Source organism: Rhinatrema bivittatum, chromosome 17 (assembly GCF_901001135.1).
Source record: "Rhinatrema bivittatum chromosome 17, aRhiBiv1.1, whole genome shotgun sequence".
Lineage (NCBI taxonomy): Eukaryota > Metazoa > Chordata > Amphibia > Gymnophiona > Rhinatrematidae > Rhinatrema > Rhinatrema bivittatum.
The window spans coordinates 34,556,740-34,575,097 of record NC_042631.1 but is presented as its reverse complement, the minus strand read 5'-3'; the positions used below and the strand labels follow the sequence as shown (position 1 = coordinate 34,575,097).

Here is an 18,358-nt window from a genome sequence, read left to right as displayed (position 1 = left end):
GGGGGGGATTAATAAGGAAAAGAGATATGGTGGTGATCATGTTATTTGTGTTAATGTTACACATGGGTGTTTTCGCCCTGGTGCACGGCTCCTGGCCTCAGGACTACAGCTGCAATGACCAGGCTAGGAACAGTGGGGATGGAAAAAAACTCCAGAAGGGAGGGGTGGGGGTGAGAATGAAGGCTCACAGCAGCAGGATCCCAGCGCTGGGATTCGATTCAGTTGGAGAAAGGAAAAAAGAGAAAGGAGGAACTACTTGGTCACACAGATTTAAAGCAAACACCCTTCCACCCCCTAAAGTACACATGTCTGGAATACCGAACAATAACATCTCGCCGGGCAGACTGGATCGACCATTCTGGTTTGCCGTCATTTACTACGTAACAAGTAAAATTACAGAAAAGCCACAACGCAGTTGGATAGAGCCGATACATTTAATAAGGTAATGAGGAAGGGACCTTAGTAGTCCCAGAAGCCTGCACCATTAAACAGCTGTCAGCTTTATAAAAGCAGATCATCTCTACTAATTATTTTGTTGCTTTTAATTAATTTTATTTTTTTGGCAGGTTAACATGGTGCTATCTCTACTAACGACAAGAAGATGCTTGTACAATATAGAAGGATAGCACTGTGCTGCTCTTTGGCACACAAGAGTTTAAAATGAGTCACAATATTACACCCACCTGCTGTGCGTGCCTGTTAGGGTGAGCGGAAAGTGACAGGAATCCCAATCTGCCACCCCCACCACCGTGCACATATGGCTCCCCTATACAATAAACCAAAGTTCTCTCTGCCATCAGACACTGAATAGTGCAAAAGCAGATGCAAAGAAAGGGGATGTGCATGGTTTTTCAGCTCCGTCTAAAGTAAAAACCAGCTCAATTTATCACCAAAGAACTGAAATTACCTCTTTCATCAGTTTTCTAATTTCCCTAGTAGCAGCAGCCTCCCTTTTCCTATTGATTCCTGCATTGGACATCTGCAGGAAACTATGTCCCTTATCCCCACAGGTTTTCTCTCACAGGAAGCGGGGGGACAAGCCTGATGGCCAGTTAATGATGAAAATGCCTCTCCTGACTAAAATCTATTAATCACAGCGCTGTCGCCTGGTTGAGGAAAGGAAAGAAGATCTATGGATTTAATTAAACTCTACATTATCTGTTCCAGCTTACCAGACATATAATCATAAGACACAAGCTGATACATTTACATTTCCCATTCAAGTTGCCGCTTCTTTTGCAAATCCCAGAGAGGGGCAAGAAGGCACTTCAGGGCTTTAGAGCTCAGAGACAAAATGGGTCAGTGGAGTTCGAAATTCAAGCACTGATTCTAAAGGAATCACATCGAGCCTTGAGTTATCCTCCAGCAGAGTAAGAACATAAGAACATAAGAACATGCCATACTGGGTCTGACCAAGGGTCCATCAAGCCCAGCATCCTGTTCCAACAGTGGCCAATCCAGGCCATAAGAACCTGGCAAGTACCCAAATGGACTGGCGTTATCTCCCATAAAACCAACAGTTTAATGCCCTTTAGTACACTGGGCATAATTCAGCGTTAAAATCAGCTGTTAACATGTATTTATGGATGATTTTAATACAGCTTAGTACATTGCCACTTAACGTCTTATTTGCTACCCTCGGGTCTCCTGAGGCCTAATCTTTGGATCTCAATGTTACACCTACCCTCCTGAGTGGGTATGCAGGCCAACCTCATTTCCAATCTCTAAATGGGTGATTCAAGCCCCAAGAATAAAATTAGTTGCAGCTGGGACGAGTTAAATGGCGCAAGAAGTTCAAACACATCAGGTCATACAACTCGCATCTCTTTTGCCACCGTTGCTCCATTGTGTGTGTGACAGAAGCTGAAACAGAAGGGAACGCCAAGGTTCGCAGGTCCAGCCAGGGCACCGAACTAACACTCCCACAAAACAAATTATCTGCTCATTGAACAGAACTAAACAAAACATGTCCCGGTCTGTCTGATACAGCACATGGATTTAATCCTGTAAAAAATATCAAGGGTATGTGCTTGCAGGGAACAAACTGGATCTTTTTTTCCTCTGTGGCTGAAACTAATTAAACCCCACTTTAGTTACTTGCTGTAAACAAATTTTACTGAGGTGGAGTTTTTAGCAAAAGAGCAAAATACAAATAAGCAGTTTTAGAGGCTTCAAAGCAAACTATTTTGGCTTGCTTACCCTGGGAACAAGAGCAGTGTGGGGAAACAGCCAGGAGGCCTGGCCTCATCTCATAATCCCTTGTCTCATGTCGCTTTTCCTTCTTCCTCCAGCCCCCACAGCTTGCTGCATCTCACAGATCTATACCAGGCTTAAATTCTATATTGTGTTACTCTCACTCTTCTGCTGCTCCTTCTCCGTCCACTTGCCCTGCAAACATTCCCACCTTTCTACCATCTAATGGGTGATAATTTACTGCAGCAAAAGCAACCACAATGGGGCTGACACACAAAGCTGGATGATAAAAAAATGTTAGTGAGAAGATGCTAAAATTTTAGCGTGCACGCTAGAATTGCAGTTACGTTCTAATCTACTAAGATAATGATGAGCAGGAGCTTGCAACTGCTAAAAAGCCTACCCTAAAAAGAGTATGGCCTTTTATCTAGTGCTTACTTTGTATATCATAATCCTCCAACCCTAACTAAACCTTCCTTGATACAAGTTAAAGGCTCCTTCATGGGCTCCTCTGCCCCACACCCCTGCTGCAGAGAGAAGCAGCTCCTATGGAGGCTTCCAAAGACCCTACAACTTCTCCCACCCCTTCAGAATGTCAACCTACTATTCTGGAGGGCACCATATTCTTCATAGGCTATCCTGACCACCAAACTCTGAATGGCACTGCCTAGGAGTGCGTCACTATGTGAAGCTGGGACAAAAGGGGGCTAATCATTTTTTTGTGAGATGGGAGGGAGGCATCTTTCTTCACGGAGAGTGAAAGACCTTGGAGGATCCGATCTATTTGTTGGGTTGAGTGGGGGAGAGGCACTGGAAGAAACCTAGTCCTGGACTGGGAGGAAGCCATGATAACATGGCTTTCCTCAAGTGTTAAAATGTTGGCATGCCAGCATTCTCAGTCCACTAACATCTATCACCTAGTTCAAGCAGGTGATAAGTTTATCTGGACACAAGGGTCCTACTAAATATAGCAAACAGGTTGACAATAACTAAGGAATTTATCATCCTATGTGCATAGTTTGCATGCAAGTAGATACCCAACTTAATATGTATGCTAAAATACTTTCATGTGTGCTATTAGAGGCCTGCAAGCATATTAATCTGCTCTTCTAAGAACATAACAAAGATTTGCCATACTGGGTCATACCAAGGGTCCATCAAACCCAGTATCCTCTGTCCAACAGTGGCCAACCACCTGGCAATAACCCAAACATTAAAGCCCGAATTTTAAAAAGCCCATGCACGTAAAATCTGGGGAATATACGTGTCATCGGGCCATGCGTGCGCGGAGCACATTTTAGAAACGGCCTGGCCATGGGTGTAGCTCCCAATATGCACAGAACTGCCGGGCTATCAAAAGGGGCTGAGCCTGGGGCTGACTGGTACAGCGGCTGGCAGCTGGCTGGCCCGCCGATCTTACTTCTGCTCGGAAGGAGCAGTAAGTAATAAAACAAAAAAATTTGGGATAGCTAGGGCTTAGGAGTTGGGGAGGAAAGGGGGAAAAGGGGAAAAGGTAGGAAGGGTAGTTAAGGGGAATAGGGAACTTGGAAAACCCTACTTGCGTCGCTGCGCATATTTTTAAGAAGTCCCCCCCCACTGCGCGTGGGAGAAGGCACCCGCCCGCACAGGAATCATATTTTATAACATGCGTGCGCCGACCTGTGGATGTTATAAAATAGCCGCATCCATGTGTGTGCACCAGGAACCGCGCGCACATGGACGCCTGTGCGTGTTTTCAAAAATCGACCCCCTAAATGAAAAGATCTCAAGCTACTAATCCTTATTGAATAATAGCAATTTATGGACTTCTGCTCTAGGAACTTATCCAAACCTTTTTTAAACCCAGCTACACTAACTGCCGTAACCACATCCTCTGGCAATGAATTCCAGAGATTACGCGTTGAGTGAAAAAGATTTTTCTCCAATTTGTTTTAAATGAGCTACTTGGTAACTTCATGGAGTCCCCTCTAGCCCTTCTATTATCTGAAAGAGTAAATAACTGATTCACATTTACCCATTCTAGACCTCTCATGATTTTAAAGACCTCTGTCATATCCCCCCTCAGCCGTCTCTTCTCCAAGCTGAACAGACCTAACCTCTTTACCCTTTCCTGATAGGGGAGCCATTCCATCCCCTTTATCATTTTTGTCACCCTTCTATGTACTTTCTCCAGTGCAACTATATCTTTTTCGCGATGCGGTGACCAGAACTGCACACAGTATTCAAGGTGCGGTCTCACTATGGGGTGATACAGAGGCATTATGACATCCACCATTTTATTCGCCATTCCCTTCCTAATAAATCGTAACATTCTGTTTGCTATTTTAATTGCCACATCACACTGAGCTGACGATTTCAATGTATTATCCACTATGATGCCTAGATCTCTTTCCTGGGTAGTAACCTAGATTGGCAGCAGGGCCTGATAGGAATCTGGATGGCATGGATGATGAGGCCAATCCTGACTCGCTGGAGGATGGGGAAATTCCTCCGGGACTGGAACCGTACAGGACTATGTTGCGGTTCTTTCACAGAGATAAGCTACCGGCTCTGATTTCCCAGACCTTAAAGATGCTGGGAGTATCTCGGGAGGATTCCATGTCCGAGCCAAAGAAAAATCCCAGTTTGCTTTCTTTGTGTAGAGCTTCTTGTTTTTTTCCCTGTTATGGAGGCCGTTCAAGAATTGATTAATCTTGAGTGGAGCGCCCTGGTGGCAAATTTCAAAGGGGGTCGAGTTTTGGAAGGCCTGTACCCCCTGGATCCAGTGGTGAGAGAGCGTTTTCCAAAAGCAGACACGCTTGTCTGTGCCATCCCCAAGTGGGCGACTATCCCCATGAAGGGAGGAGCGGCCTTGAAGGATATGCCTGATAGAAGGATTGAGGCCATCCTTAAGCAGGCTGAAGCAGTGGCTATGACTTTGCAAATAGCTTCTTGTTATTCCCTGGTGACTTGCTCTTGTTTACTTCTCTCTCAGGTCGTCGATGAAGCTGGTGTGATGCCAGGGCATTGATGGAACCAGCAGCCGCCTTTTCGGCAGATGCAGGCTGCGATTTGGTCCGCACCTCAGCCAGAGGGGGTGGCTTCGGGTAATAGCAGCCAGGCATCAGTTATGGCTGAAAAACTGGTCGGCCTATGCGACCTCCAAGGCTAACCTCACTAAAATGCCCTTTAAAGGCTCGCTCTTGTTTGGGAGTGAGTTGGAGAAACTGGCCAGTAGGAGGGACAAATCCCCGGTTCCTCAGTTGCCGGACGATAAGAAGCAGACGCTGCACTCCTTTGGCATGAGAGGTCGTGACAGGGGATCCAAGCGTTTTCGACCCCACAGAGGTGCAACCTTTCAGTAGGTCTCAGTCCTTTCAACCCGGACAGCACAGACGTGGTACAGGCTCGAAGACCTAGGGCCCCACAAAAGATGATTCCTGCTCTCCTAGGAAGCAAATATTCCCTGCTAGCAGGAGAGAGAAAAAAATCTGAGACCAGTGGGCTCCATGGAAAAGATGAAACTGAAGAGGCCCCCATATGGACACGTGGCAATATAGCATACTGCACATGCCCAGTAATGCATGCTCAACATTTTTAGAAACTGAAATCAAATTTCTGTGCCCAGCTCCATCTGATGTCACCCATGTCAAAAGACTGCCTGTCTTCGGAGAACTAATTTTACATGCACTAGAAAGGAATATTTTGGGAAGGAATTTGTGACTTATGCACTTATAAATTATCACAAAGTTATGTGCATATACAGCATACTGTTTACCTACATACGGAACATTTTGAAACACATGAAGTTAAGCACATGTTATTAAATAAATACATATCTTAGATGCATGACAACTCAACTTTAAAGTCCTCGTATGTGTTTTTATTGCATCTAAAAACTGAGAAGGAGTCTGTCCTTGTTTGAAAGTGCACGTATAATTCTGCAGTTATTCACTCCATAAAGCCTAGTGACAGCATGCAGATGGAAAAGGCCAGGCCCTTCTCATGGTACAATTATTAAAAGGAAAGGAGGAGACCGTCATCTAGTGTTCCGCAAGACACAACTATCAAACACAGTAAAGGTCAGACTCTATTCAGGGCACAGTCGAAGCATGAGAAGAGGAACGGAGCATCATGAATCCTAATGGCAAACTAAAAACATGACTTGTTTTCCAAAGTGAAAGGAGAAGGAAAGAGAAACGGACACTTAGGGTTGTGTGGGCTAAAAAATAGATGGAAATAAATTAAATAAATAAGGACGTGGTGGCTCCTAAAGAGGCCTTACCTGCATAGAGCGAGATGAAGGAGGAATCAATGACTTCGAACTTCAGGCTGGGGAGGAAGATTCGCCACTGAAAATAAACAAAGAAGAAAATTAGCATTTCGAAATCTTTTCCCGACAGTACGATTTAATGCCTGAGTTTTCTGAATACAGAGATGAAGAAAACAGGCTCTCGTTTCCCAGAAGAATGACCTGACTAGCAGGCAGGCAGCTCGGCAACACACCTACAGGGGACGGTCACTTTTTCTATTTATTATCTTTGTGTACACCTTTCTCCTCACACCATGCTAGTATTTCTTACTGTGAAAAAAAAAAGAAAAGGGAAATAATTCATACCAGCCCACGGGGGCCACTGTTCCTATCAAGCTGCTTGAAAAGACATTGATCACATCTCTCAGCCTCAAGATGAGTGTGGTTTTTAGCCATGGGACTAACGGAAGCTACAGCTACAATCAAGCACTATCATTTATGTGGCCTATTTTCTGCCCAAAGAGATGACATTTAGAGATATACTTGGTGCAGCACAAAGCTGGAGACTAATTGCAATGGCTAGAGCCAGGCACACAGCTCTGCCAATCAAATCAATCATGACCCACAGCAATGTTTTCCAGGCATTTTCAAGCTCAAGGCAATACCTACACTAAGAAAAATGCTGTGCGACACATCAACCCTGGGTTTCAAAAAAAGGATCTGGACAAGTTTCTGCAGGAAAGGTCCACAAATAGCCATGCAGGTCTGGATAAGCAGATTAAACAGACCTATGTAACATTTTCCAGTAACAGCAGGAACTTCAACTTACGCTAAAGACACTGCCCCTTCCTTGGGGAGGGAAGTGAAGCTCGATTTGAAACTGTCGCTATACAATCAGATCTCTGTGTTAACTCTTAGCCCTTTTTTTTTCATCAGAGATACTTGCATAAGCTAACATCTGTTTTAGTTGCGAATGATCTCCAAAAAGTTGTTCACGCTACAGTTACAAGTCAGCTAGACTATTATTATGCCAAGGCTGCTCTGTGTCATCTATAAACAGAATTCAACTTTTACAAAATACAGTAGCAAAAACTTTTGTTTAATGCTAAGAGGTTTGATCACATGACAAACCCCCACCCCCGTTGCTTAAATCGGCGGTGGATTGGCCTATCAGGCATTAGTGCATGTCCCGATGGGCCAGTCAAGCGGCAGAAACCATCCCCCTTCCCGGATCCTCCGTTCACCTTGCTTGGTTCGGCTGCGCAGGCTGCTGCCGTGACTCTGCGGGTGCTCTGGTGATGAGAATAACTGAAGCGTGCATGGGCGCAGGGCCTTCACTGCTGGGTTAGGAGGCAAAGCCAGCCGGTAGCACTTTTTCCTTCCCTGCTGCCGGCTGCACAGCAGGGGGGAAAAAAAAGCGCTGTCTGTTGTGCTAATTCAGGCTTTTATCTACTTTTAGAAGATTTGTATATCTGTAAGAGAATTCTGGAACTCTTATACTGACATCCAAGAAGATTCAACGATTGTTCAATGATGTCGCATGACCGGGTCAGTGTATCTATCTTCCTCCTTGCTCTTCTGAAGATTTTGATTTACAGATTTCGATTTAGAGGCATTGTTTCTTTTACTTTGATTGACACATTTTGAAATAGAAACAATTTTTTGGAAAAACGTTTTTGGATTAAATTAAAAAAAAAAAAAAAAAAGGGTGAATGATTATAATCTGAAGGGCAATGAATGCCATCTGTAGCACAGCTCTAGCACTGATGTACGACACCTGTTACATATGTTTTGGTTTACTGCGGTATTTCATGAGTATAGCATTTTGTTTGCACTTCATTGTTATAATCCAGGGTATGGTTGGATACAAACTCAGTCTCTCATATTTACTGATAGTGCTGACCTCAATACTTGCATAGTGCCAAAGAGCCCTCCTTCGGGAGTATAATTTATAGGTTGTAATATATACGGGCCACTTATCAAGGTGCACCTTGAAGTTCCTTTTAATCCAGCTGATGGCATATAATACAATTTGAAGTTGTAAAGGGAAAACAAAGTGCATAGGACCCTACTCGGGTCATACGCTCTTCTCGGCAGGAGCTCTAGCCGTTCCGCCACCTACACGCCAATCTGCAGCTAGCCCCTTTATTTTGGAATGCCATTCCATTAAGAGTTATCATTAGAATCAAATTTTCAAACATTTCATAAAGGGTTAAAAACCTGGCTATTTATTTATTCTGGTGCTTGGATTTTTTGGGTTGCTGTTGATTTCATTTATTACTGAAAATGTTTTGTATGATTTTAATACAATAATCATCGTAAAATAAGTTGTATTATCTGAGGAGAGCTACTGCACCACGGGCATTGGATCCTGTCTGTAGCACATGGGGAAGGGTGCCCTGCACTCTGCTGCCCATCTGATGAAGAGGCAAAAAGAACCATTCTGGAACGTGTGTACAGCAGCACTGGAGGAGACACTGCAGCCGCAGCAGCACTGGAGGAGACACTGCAGACACAGCAGCACTGGAGGAGACACTGCAGCCTCCGGCGCCACTGTACAACAGCCTCCTGCCGCCGCACGGATGATCAGCTTCCTCTTGATATTTGTGCGCAGGACAGCAAACTATTCCTGCTTATGCCGAAATCTACTGCAGGCGTGAGTTTCCTCCTACCTGTGACTCATTGTCCTCCAGCTTCTACCGATCCTGCTGCCCAGCTCTGGGCTCCCTGGGGGAGGAGTGGAAGTAGCATGATGTCAGTCTTCACCTTTGTCCAGAACTATGACACAGATTAAGCTCCGAGCTGGGGGAAGCCAACTCAAGCAGCAGCTCCAGCTTCATCATATGGAAAGAGGAGCAATCGGTGTGTGTGTGTACAGGTGGGCGGCAGCCAATTTTGCAAGGGCGTAAGATACAGGTAACTTGGCTCATCTGTGCTGCTAAAAGGGTGGGTCCTCACTCCCTCCCCCCCTTGCTCCCTTCCCTGATAGCTGCGGGACTCAGAGGGACCGCAGCCTGCACATTGTGATTAATCTCCAAGCACGTTGTTGAACTGAGCAGCAGAGTGTTAGATAAGCGTAAGCAGCAAGCAAATCAGAGCTTGATGCACATGTGCATGGTTAAGAAGGGGTACTAACTGGGCATAAGTTGGGGAAGGGGAAAGAACGCAAACTCTGTATCACCGCCACATGTCACCCATATCAGTCACCTTGCTGCCTGCTGAATTCTATTTGATACTTCTGATCTCACATCTTCCATACCATGGGCATGCCGACACCGCACATGTGGAATCAGGCAGGGAATAGTGACTCTTCTGCAGTACAAGTGATCAGATCTGACAGCACGGCAGTTGGGGAAACTCCGACCTACAGCACACACTGTTATTTCATTCCTGCCACACAGCTCAGACCTGACATGTGATGAACTTGGATAATCAGATCATAGGACATCACCTTAAACAGTTCTTCCAATGCGCTGTACTGCAGAGTCAAACTGACTCAAGGCTCCTGATGGAGAGAGAGCCTCTGGTCTGTGCGGGGAAAGCTAATGCTTCAACTTCTGCCCCGTCCACGTAAAACGGAGCGGAGGGATAGCCTGCTGCTCCTTGTGACCTTGAGGAAGTCACTTTATACCCTCTGTTGCCTCAGGTGCAAACTTAGGGGATTATTTTCCAAGTCGCGTTATGGCGTTTTCGCCAGGTAGAAAGTCCATCACGCCAGGTTGAGAGAACATTGTACAAATCTCATCTTTGTGTGAGTTTCCTCATTCAGAAGGTCATCAAATCTTCACAAGAGAGCACTGTTCTGTTCGCACGTCTCACTCTGCATGTCAAAGTGGCCCCTAACCCCTACACTAACACCTAAACCTCACCTCGAGTTACTAGGTGGGCCTCCTATAGAGGTATAAATATCTAACTACTATGAGGGCCTAACAGGTAGTCTCTCTCTCTCTTTCTCCAATAATTGTGGTATTACCGCAAAGTGTGAAAACGTTCACATACTTTGTGGTAATACCTATGCAAAGTACTAAGGTAGCCTATTTATTGCAATGTGCACTATCAACATAAAACATGCCCCTCTTAGTTTGATGAATCTAGCCCTTTGATTGTGAGCCCTTGGGGGACAGGGAAATACCTGAATGTGATCTGTTTTGAAAAGCAGAATATAAATAAAATAAAATGGGATTAAGAGGATTCCTATATATAGTCTTACACTTTGACTGATGAAGCTGTTGACCATTGACTTTATGGGAAGTTCCAACCTACTCTTTTTTTAAACAGTCAAATATTTGGCGTGCAATCTCCAAATAGCCCGTGTAGTTTTAAAACATGCGGGTACTTTCATGGCAGGTACTTGTAGCTCATTTTCGATGAGAAGTTACCCAGGTAGTTTCTCTCTGAAAATTAGCCAGTATAAAGTAGAAGCACTAAAGTTACTCACAGATGTAGCACCTACTTATTGCGTGGGCAGCTGGTGGAGGTGTTGGGGTGGAGGGATGGGATGGTGGTCAAACAGCATTGCAAACCTTTGAATGTCCCAATTCCTTCCCTAATCTAAACCCTCTTTTCCTCACCCCCAAAGCATTTATTTATTTACTTATTTTTAACTTGGCTAAAAGTATGCATGCTAATGAAGCATTTTTAATAATGAATCGTCTTCACAATCATCTTCACAGCGATAAAGGAATCCTACGATCGTATTAAAAAATGGCCGACAGGGGTTCCCAATTACGTCAATTGCCCAATAAGGAGTTATTAAAGATGGCTGCCCGATCGCCACGTCAGAGTCCTTTTTAGGTATTGACCATATTTGTAACTAACACGTCACTTCCTCAGCCTCATTCCGTTTGATGGAATTCCCTTATAATCAGCGTTCTGGCAGCAGACCGACCATCTTTGACGCGGCAAAAGGCATCCACTGCAGAACGTAGATCACATGAAGAATGTAAGTAACTTTGAGCTGAAACATTATTTTAAGTAGGCGATCTGCCCCAGGATTCTATTTAAAGAATTAGACTGATCTCTAAATAATATGACGTTTGTTCTAAAGAGCTCAATGGTTGTTGTTGTTCACAGTAACTATCAAGCATTGATGATCCTAGCGCGTTTCACTGACCACCTCCGTAAGTGTCTTACCAACGTTTAGCCATATTTTCATTGCTATCTTTTTGAAGCACTTATAGACTCTCTCCTTTAAAAAGGTATGGGCTACATCCAGCTGAAGCAATTCATTACAGCTATCCTGAAGCTCCCTGAAGAAGGAGTGTAACTCACTCTGAAACCCTGCAGAGTTGGAGGACCAACTTCAAGATTCAGTTAAGTGCCCAGTTAATGTTGATTGGTGCACTATCTCGTATTCACTATAGCAAAAAGCAATCTTGATGCCCACATGCAAGTGAGAGGTGTGGAATGACCGATGATTAATCTGGATTTAGTGCTTAAAGGCTTTATCACATTTGCCTATCGCACCACAATTACCAGGTCTCTATGTCATTATAGGCTTTATCCATATAGCCAGTGACAAGACACATATGATGGTCATCCACTACACCTACTCAATTTACTGTATGAGTTATTAGAAGCAGAATTTATTTATTTTTTGAATGAAGCATTTTTAGCAGGATAGAGGGCAAGTTTCATGCCGGCCAATTTACCTGGGCAAATGTCTTTGAAATTATCCCTTCAGGTTTTTAGAAGCAAATGGTTGAACAATATATCCATCAATCAAGATAATTCAGTTTTAAATGGAAGCCAAACATCTTTCAGCCAGTTTCTATACACAGAAATGAGGGATAACACAGAGCACTGGATGAAACTGTTTCTATTATTCAACTCTATATTTAGCGTTGTTTTAAAAAAAAAAAAAAAAGGAAACTTCAGAAGCATGGAGCAAAGCAATGAACTACATATTAGCATAATGCCGGGTGGGAGGGGTTCAAGCAAAAACAGAAGAACATAACATTTGCCATACTGGGTCAGATCAAAGGTCCACCATGCCAGGTATCCTGTTTCCAGCAGTGGCCAATTCAGGTCACGAGTACAACAGAGAAAGAAAGGAAGTTACAAAGACTGGTCCATGCTATGAGCGACAGCCTAACTGGTCCTGATTCTGCCTCTGCGGGCTCATGTGGATTTGTACTCTGGTTTTACTTTTGGAAATCAGAACTGCAAAGGCAGGAGTGATTCAGCTTGTCTCTGGTTGTCTTGGTAGGGCAGTGAAATAAAAAAACCAAAAAACACAATCTTTCTTTTCAGGACAATATCAGTGTCAAACTTCCAGGAATAGGATTCTCATTAAAAAAAAAAAACCTGCTTGACTTTTAAAAGCATATTCTATTTCCTTTTAACATTTAGATGCAACAATCTCCTCTCTGCAAGCAGCTGCTTTTTTCTCAGTGATACCGGACACTCTCCTGGGAAGACCTGGAGGCTTGCCGAGTGTCTGGCTGTAGAGAAGGAAGTCCCAGAACTGCAGGGAAAATTTACATGCGATAAAGAAGGGATCTTTCTCCCCCGTTTTCGAACAGGTTTAGCACTACATTTTGGGGCTAAAGGATTTCTAGGGGTGAGCAGGGGGTTCATCTGAGGGAAACCCTCCTTTGAATTGTGCCTCAAGTGGGTAAACGAGGCAGTGCAGGAGGCAGGACTGGCAGAAGGACACGCGGGGGGGGGGGGGGTCGTGCTGAGGTCCCCACACCCGCTTCCTCTGCACCTGCAAAAAGTATTGTATGTGAGGGAAAAGCCGCCCCATGGTGCCAGTGGTCAGGGTATCAATACTTGCGGGCCTGCGAGCTAAGTGGGAGGGCTGGTAATTGCCTTCTTTAATAAGATCCATATCTGAGCATCATTTCAGCTCGATAGACTTTCTGATTCAGATAGGTAGAATCAATGCAGAACTCTCTGTGATATGTAGCTATGATTATTTGATAAGACTAAGAAGAGATGCATGAAAATATTCACAGCAAATATGATGACAAAAACTAGGCTTTCCACTTTTCCATAAATACTTGCAACAAATATTTACTTTTACAGAATTTTATTCCATAGAAAACTTATGGGAGACCTGACAATTTCCTCCTGCTACTCTGGACTTCCAGCTCAACTAAAACCAGGACCGAGATCTGGCGCCATTATCTTTTATTCGCAACTACCTGGGGATATTTTCTCTTATTTTATATCTTCACTCAGTTCATCTAGTCCTGTCATTGCAACGATGGTCCTCAGCCAGGGAACATGCATCAATGCTCCTCCTGGCACTCTGCAATCATGGACCCTACATTTGTATCACACATTTGTATCACACTGCACGAGGACTGGGCTTTTCTGTGATATGGAAATGGTTAAAGCCAAACTGATATTGGTCAAGTGCCATATGCTTACCAAAAAACATCAAAATATTGAGATAGTACCACATTTCCTATCATTTTAGCAAGAAATGAAAGATGATACCAGTCGATAGTGTGCCAAGACAGTAGGATCCAGAGTTGCTTTTTTATGATTGGTTTTACACATGCTCTCTTTAGGGAGAATAGTATTTAACCAGTTTAACAATGAATGGCGCAATATTTTGAGCACAGCATTTGAACAAGGATTGATTGGATTTGAGAAAGGATTCAAATTAGAAATGATGTGAATAACTTCGGTTTTGGATATTGTTGTAATAGAGGTCCATCTTATCTCATCAGATTCTCCAACAGCTGCGGGGTGTTATTAGATGAGACTGAATCACTTCCAGGCAGAGCAATTAACATTTTCCCTTTCTGATATTTCATCAAACATTTTCCCTTAAATTCTATGGCAAACACTGTGCACAGCCACATGAAAGATGTGGATTCAGTTTTTGGGTCAAGCCTTCAATTCCTTGGGCTAGCCAGAGGTGGAGATGCTGCAGAAGTAGCATTCACAGTCCCTGGGGGAGGAGAAACCTTATTACTTTCCAGCTTCAAAACAATTAGACGTGCTTTTGATAAGGGAACTATTTGTTCATTTTGCCAGACACTATCAAGCATTCCATCCTTCTTTCCCAATTCTCTGCTTTGGATATTTCTGGTTTTGTTCTCTCATGGTTCACGTCCTATCTCACAAACAATACACAGTAATTTACAATAGGATCAAGTTCCTCTATTTGGAATTTACTAACCACAGGTGTACCCTAGGGATCAGCCTTATTTTCAGTTTTATTTTGCATCTACTTGACACCACTATGTTGGATTTTGGCAAGCCTTGGGGTACATTACAAACTCTATGCTGGTGAACATTCAGTTTCTCCTCCCCCCCAAGGATACGTGGACCTTAACAAAACATAGTAATCTTGCCCTAAATGTTTGGAAATACAAAATTATTGTCCTCTCAAGATTCCCCTCCAATAGTTTACCGAATTCACCAATCTCAAATACTATTTACAATCTGGGAGCTATAAATGCATATGCAAATAAAAAATGTAGTACAACCTTCTTTCTCTAAGCTTAGAATACTGTGCTGTTTGAAACCCACTTTAGATCCAGGTGATTTTCACTGTGCTCCAGTCTCTGTTTTCTAATTTGGATTACTGCAATTCCCTTTATGTTGGGCTGCCTGCAAGTGCAATTAGACCACTTCAATTCATTCAAAATTCAGCAGATTACTGACAGGTACCTCATTATTTGAACATATAATCCCAGCCCTACTGTCATTACACTGACTCCCAGCCTCCTGGTGCAAGCAATATAAAATGCTTGTCATCATTCAATAAAGTCTTTCCCCATAGACATAAAATAGGAGAAATGCCTTAATGAATCTGGACCAAAGTTTGTTAAATAATCTCAAAGCACCAGGGATCTCTTCAACGTTAAAACTTTATACTACATGGCGTATATTAAGACCTCCCAACCAGGGCCTTTTAGATGCTCCCTCATTTAAGTTTGCGCACCTCAACGAGACTTGGGAGCAGTCTCTCTCTGTGGCTGGACCATTATTATGGAAATCTCTGCAGTTTCCTTTACACAATGACCAAGACTCAAAAACATTCAAAAAGAACTTAAAAACATACCTCTTCAAATTGATGTTCACACAACATAGGCATGAACTCCACAGATACGATCTTTAAAGGCTTGACCTCTTTACAATTAAGGACTATCCTTTCCAGTAAGAATCTTTGATTCTTATGTCTCTGTGTATAGTGATTTGTATTGTGTTTTTTTTTAAACTGTAGGTCGTTATTTTTATGATGTAATGTTTATTTTTTTAATGTGTGTTTTTTGTAGCCCAGTCCAAACTATGGAAGAGTGGGTTATAAATATTTTTAAATAAATAAATCAAATACAGAGTACTCTGGGAGTCTAGATTATCCAGACATCTGGAGATGAAACTTAAGCGACTGATCCTAGAGCCTCACCTGCAGTCTAGGTCTCATCTTTATTGGTGGACTCTTCTTTAATGATGGAGCCCCAGGTTACTTCTGAAATACGGTGTTTGTTTTGTGGCTGAGGCAAATATGACAGTTATGCCCTTTATTGGGTAAAGATAATGTGGCTACCCTTATTCATTCTTCTGTAACCATTCGGGTAGAGTAGAAGGCTACAGCAAAACACCACAGCAAGATTATTAATGAGAAAGAGAGACAGTGATCATGATACCCCCATCTTAAAAGAGTTACACTGTCTCCAAGTTGAGGGAAGAATCAAGTTTGAGGTCCTATTAGTGGTTTTCAAATGTCTAAATGCGAAAGGTCCAGACTGCCTGAGAAATTTGCTAGAACACTATGAGCCATTAAGGCTACTTAGGTTTTCCCAGCAAACTCTACTTGCTATTCCAACTTTAACAAAAACTAAAAACTGGTTGTGACTCGGCACACAGTATTCTGGTTTTTAATGCCATTAGAGGCAAGGCTTACCTCCAGGAAAATGACAATTTAGCCAGCTATTTTACGAATACCTGGGTGGAGCTGTGGGACTTATTGTTGGCATAAGTGGGTCAATATTGACTTTAGGTCTATTTAACTATTTTATGCTTGTGTTGTATGTTCTCATTAATGATGTGGTTGTCTGTGTTGAATTTTCTTGCTGTAGCTTGCTTTGGGCTTAATCTGTAAAATGCCAACCTTTACAGGTTTTTTTTTTTACTCTGTAGATGATGTTTATCATTTTTTAGTCTCAGCATATGCCCCCTTGATTCTTACCTGCTCTAGGGTAAACAGCTCTCCTGGAAGATTCTACTATATCCCTTTAGCGTGTTTATAATCTTCAAGTCTATACTGGGTAACCAGAGTTTTATTATTACAGCACAAAGTAATGCATTTTACTGAATGGATGCTTCTGCTTTGGGGGGGGGGGTGGAGAAGGAGGGTATTATCTGTGGTCTGTTTGAAGGGGTCTTCTGCATGCACACCCCAATGAATTCAGCGGGACGTTTGAGCTCTCATAAGTATGTCAATTTGATAAATGGCTATCCATGACATTGGGCTGTATGCCATCTTGTCTATGCCTATAACCTCTGAGCACTTCAGCCATTCCTTATTACTGTTTCCCTATAAGAAGCAAAACTTCAGCACCAACATTCGGCAGTGCATTTAATCCCAGAACCCCCTCATGCCTTGATTATTGCCGTATCTCAGTGAGAAGGGAATTATTCTTGATATTCTGTGCGGAGGAGAGAGGAGAGATGTAAATATGCTGCAACACTGATACACTCCTGACTGAGTCTGTCAGAGATGTCTCTCTGGAATGCAGAATTGATGTTTGTTATGAGAATGTCAAGAATATTTAGACATGCTGAAAATGGCTCGACAGAAAAACAGAATCTCATGAATCACAGCGTGAGAAGATACTAGAAAATGAAAGGGGAAATGATGTATGATACAGGATTCAGAGGTGGGCATCCAACATTTAACTGGGATCTATTTTCACGATTAAATATAAACAGGTAAAAAGAAGAGCAGAGTGGTATAGCGATCCCATCAGCTGTCCATATTTTAGTGGGTTCGGTGACAGACCTAACCTGGGGGAGAGCTATTTTTAGTCCTCCCTCCCCTACATGTATCTTCCTGCAGAGTTTCCCTTGTAAAATCCTTTCCTCTGCGGGGTCTACCGGTACGTAATTATTTGCACAGTTGTGGGGGCAACTTCCCTGCTGTGAAGCACATGTGGGGAGTTAAAAGTAAACTCCATGCATATAACATTGAGAGATCGGGCCTTCTCCACAGCAGGTCCCCCACTATGGAACTCAATCCCCTTAGAATTACGACAAGAACCATGTCTTCCAACCTTCAGGAAGAGACTTAAAACATGGCTGTTCATGAAAGCATTTCCGGACCCTTAATGATTCACTTCCATCAAATGCAGCAACACTGAGCATCTTCTATTAAACTGAAACAGACAATACCAACCAATCACTACAATGTTTTACTTCTTGTTAAACTTTTTATCTCTCCTCTAACTCTAATCCCAGTTAGAATAACCCCTGTTTTATTGTAAATTTTTCTTCTATGCACTTGTTATACTTTTGTAATGTATACTCTTACGTTTTAGCTATGTACGTTATAATGTATTGCTCACCCCTTGTTTTATGTAAACCGACATGATACGAACTTCCGTGAATGCCGGTATAGAAAAACACAAATAAAATAAAATAAAATGCACAGCACTAGTGAACTGGTGAAAGGTGCTAGGTTACGTCCTTCCTTTACCCATGAATCAGATGTAATATGTGCAAAAGTAGAGCTCATTTGCATATACTGAGCATGTCCCTCAAATTTGCTCAGGGTTGGAGGGGTGGGGGGGAGGGCAAGGAGACACGGGAATATTTGCCACACAGGTGCCAGTTAGGTTCAATTGAAAATCGTTTTGGTGATGAGGACACCTCTGCCATGTGAACAGGATGCGTACGTATGAGGTGCCAGAAGTCGCTGCTGCATAGTCTGTGACATCTGGCCCAAGGCTGCTGCAGCAATGGTTAGGCTGT

At 43.0% G+C, this 18,358-nt stretch overlaps 1 protein-coding gene across 1 annotated transcript in view; it reads right to left on the bottom strand.

Annotated features, from left to right (window-relative positions):
* B4GALNT4 (beta-1,4-N-acetyl-galactosaminyltransferase 4) overlaps positions 1–18,358 on the bottom strand; it is a 334,646-nt gene that overhangs the window by 45,499 nt on the left and 270,789 nt on the right. Inside the window, exon 9 of the mRNA XM_029583102.1 lies at positions 6,458–6,524. Within this exon, the coding sequence (XP_029438962.1) occupies positions 6,458–6,524 (67 nt within the window). The remainder of the gene's footprint in view (positions 1–6,457; positions 6,525–18,358) is intronic.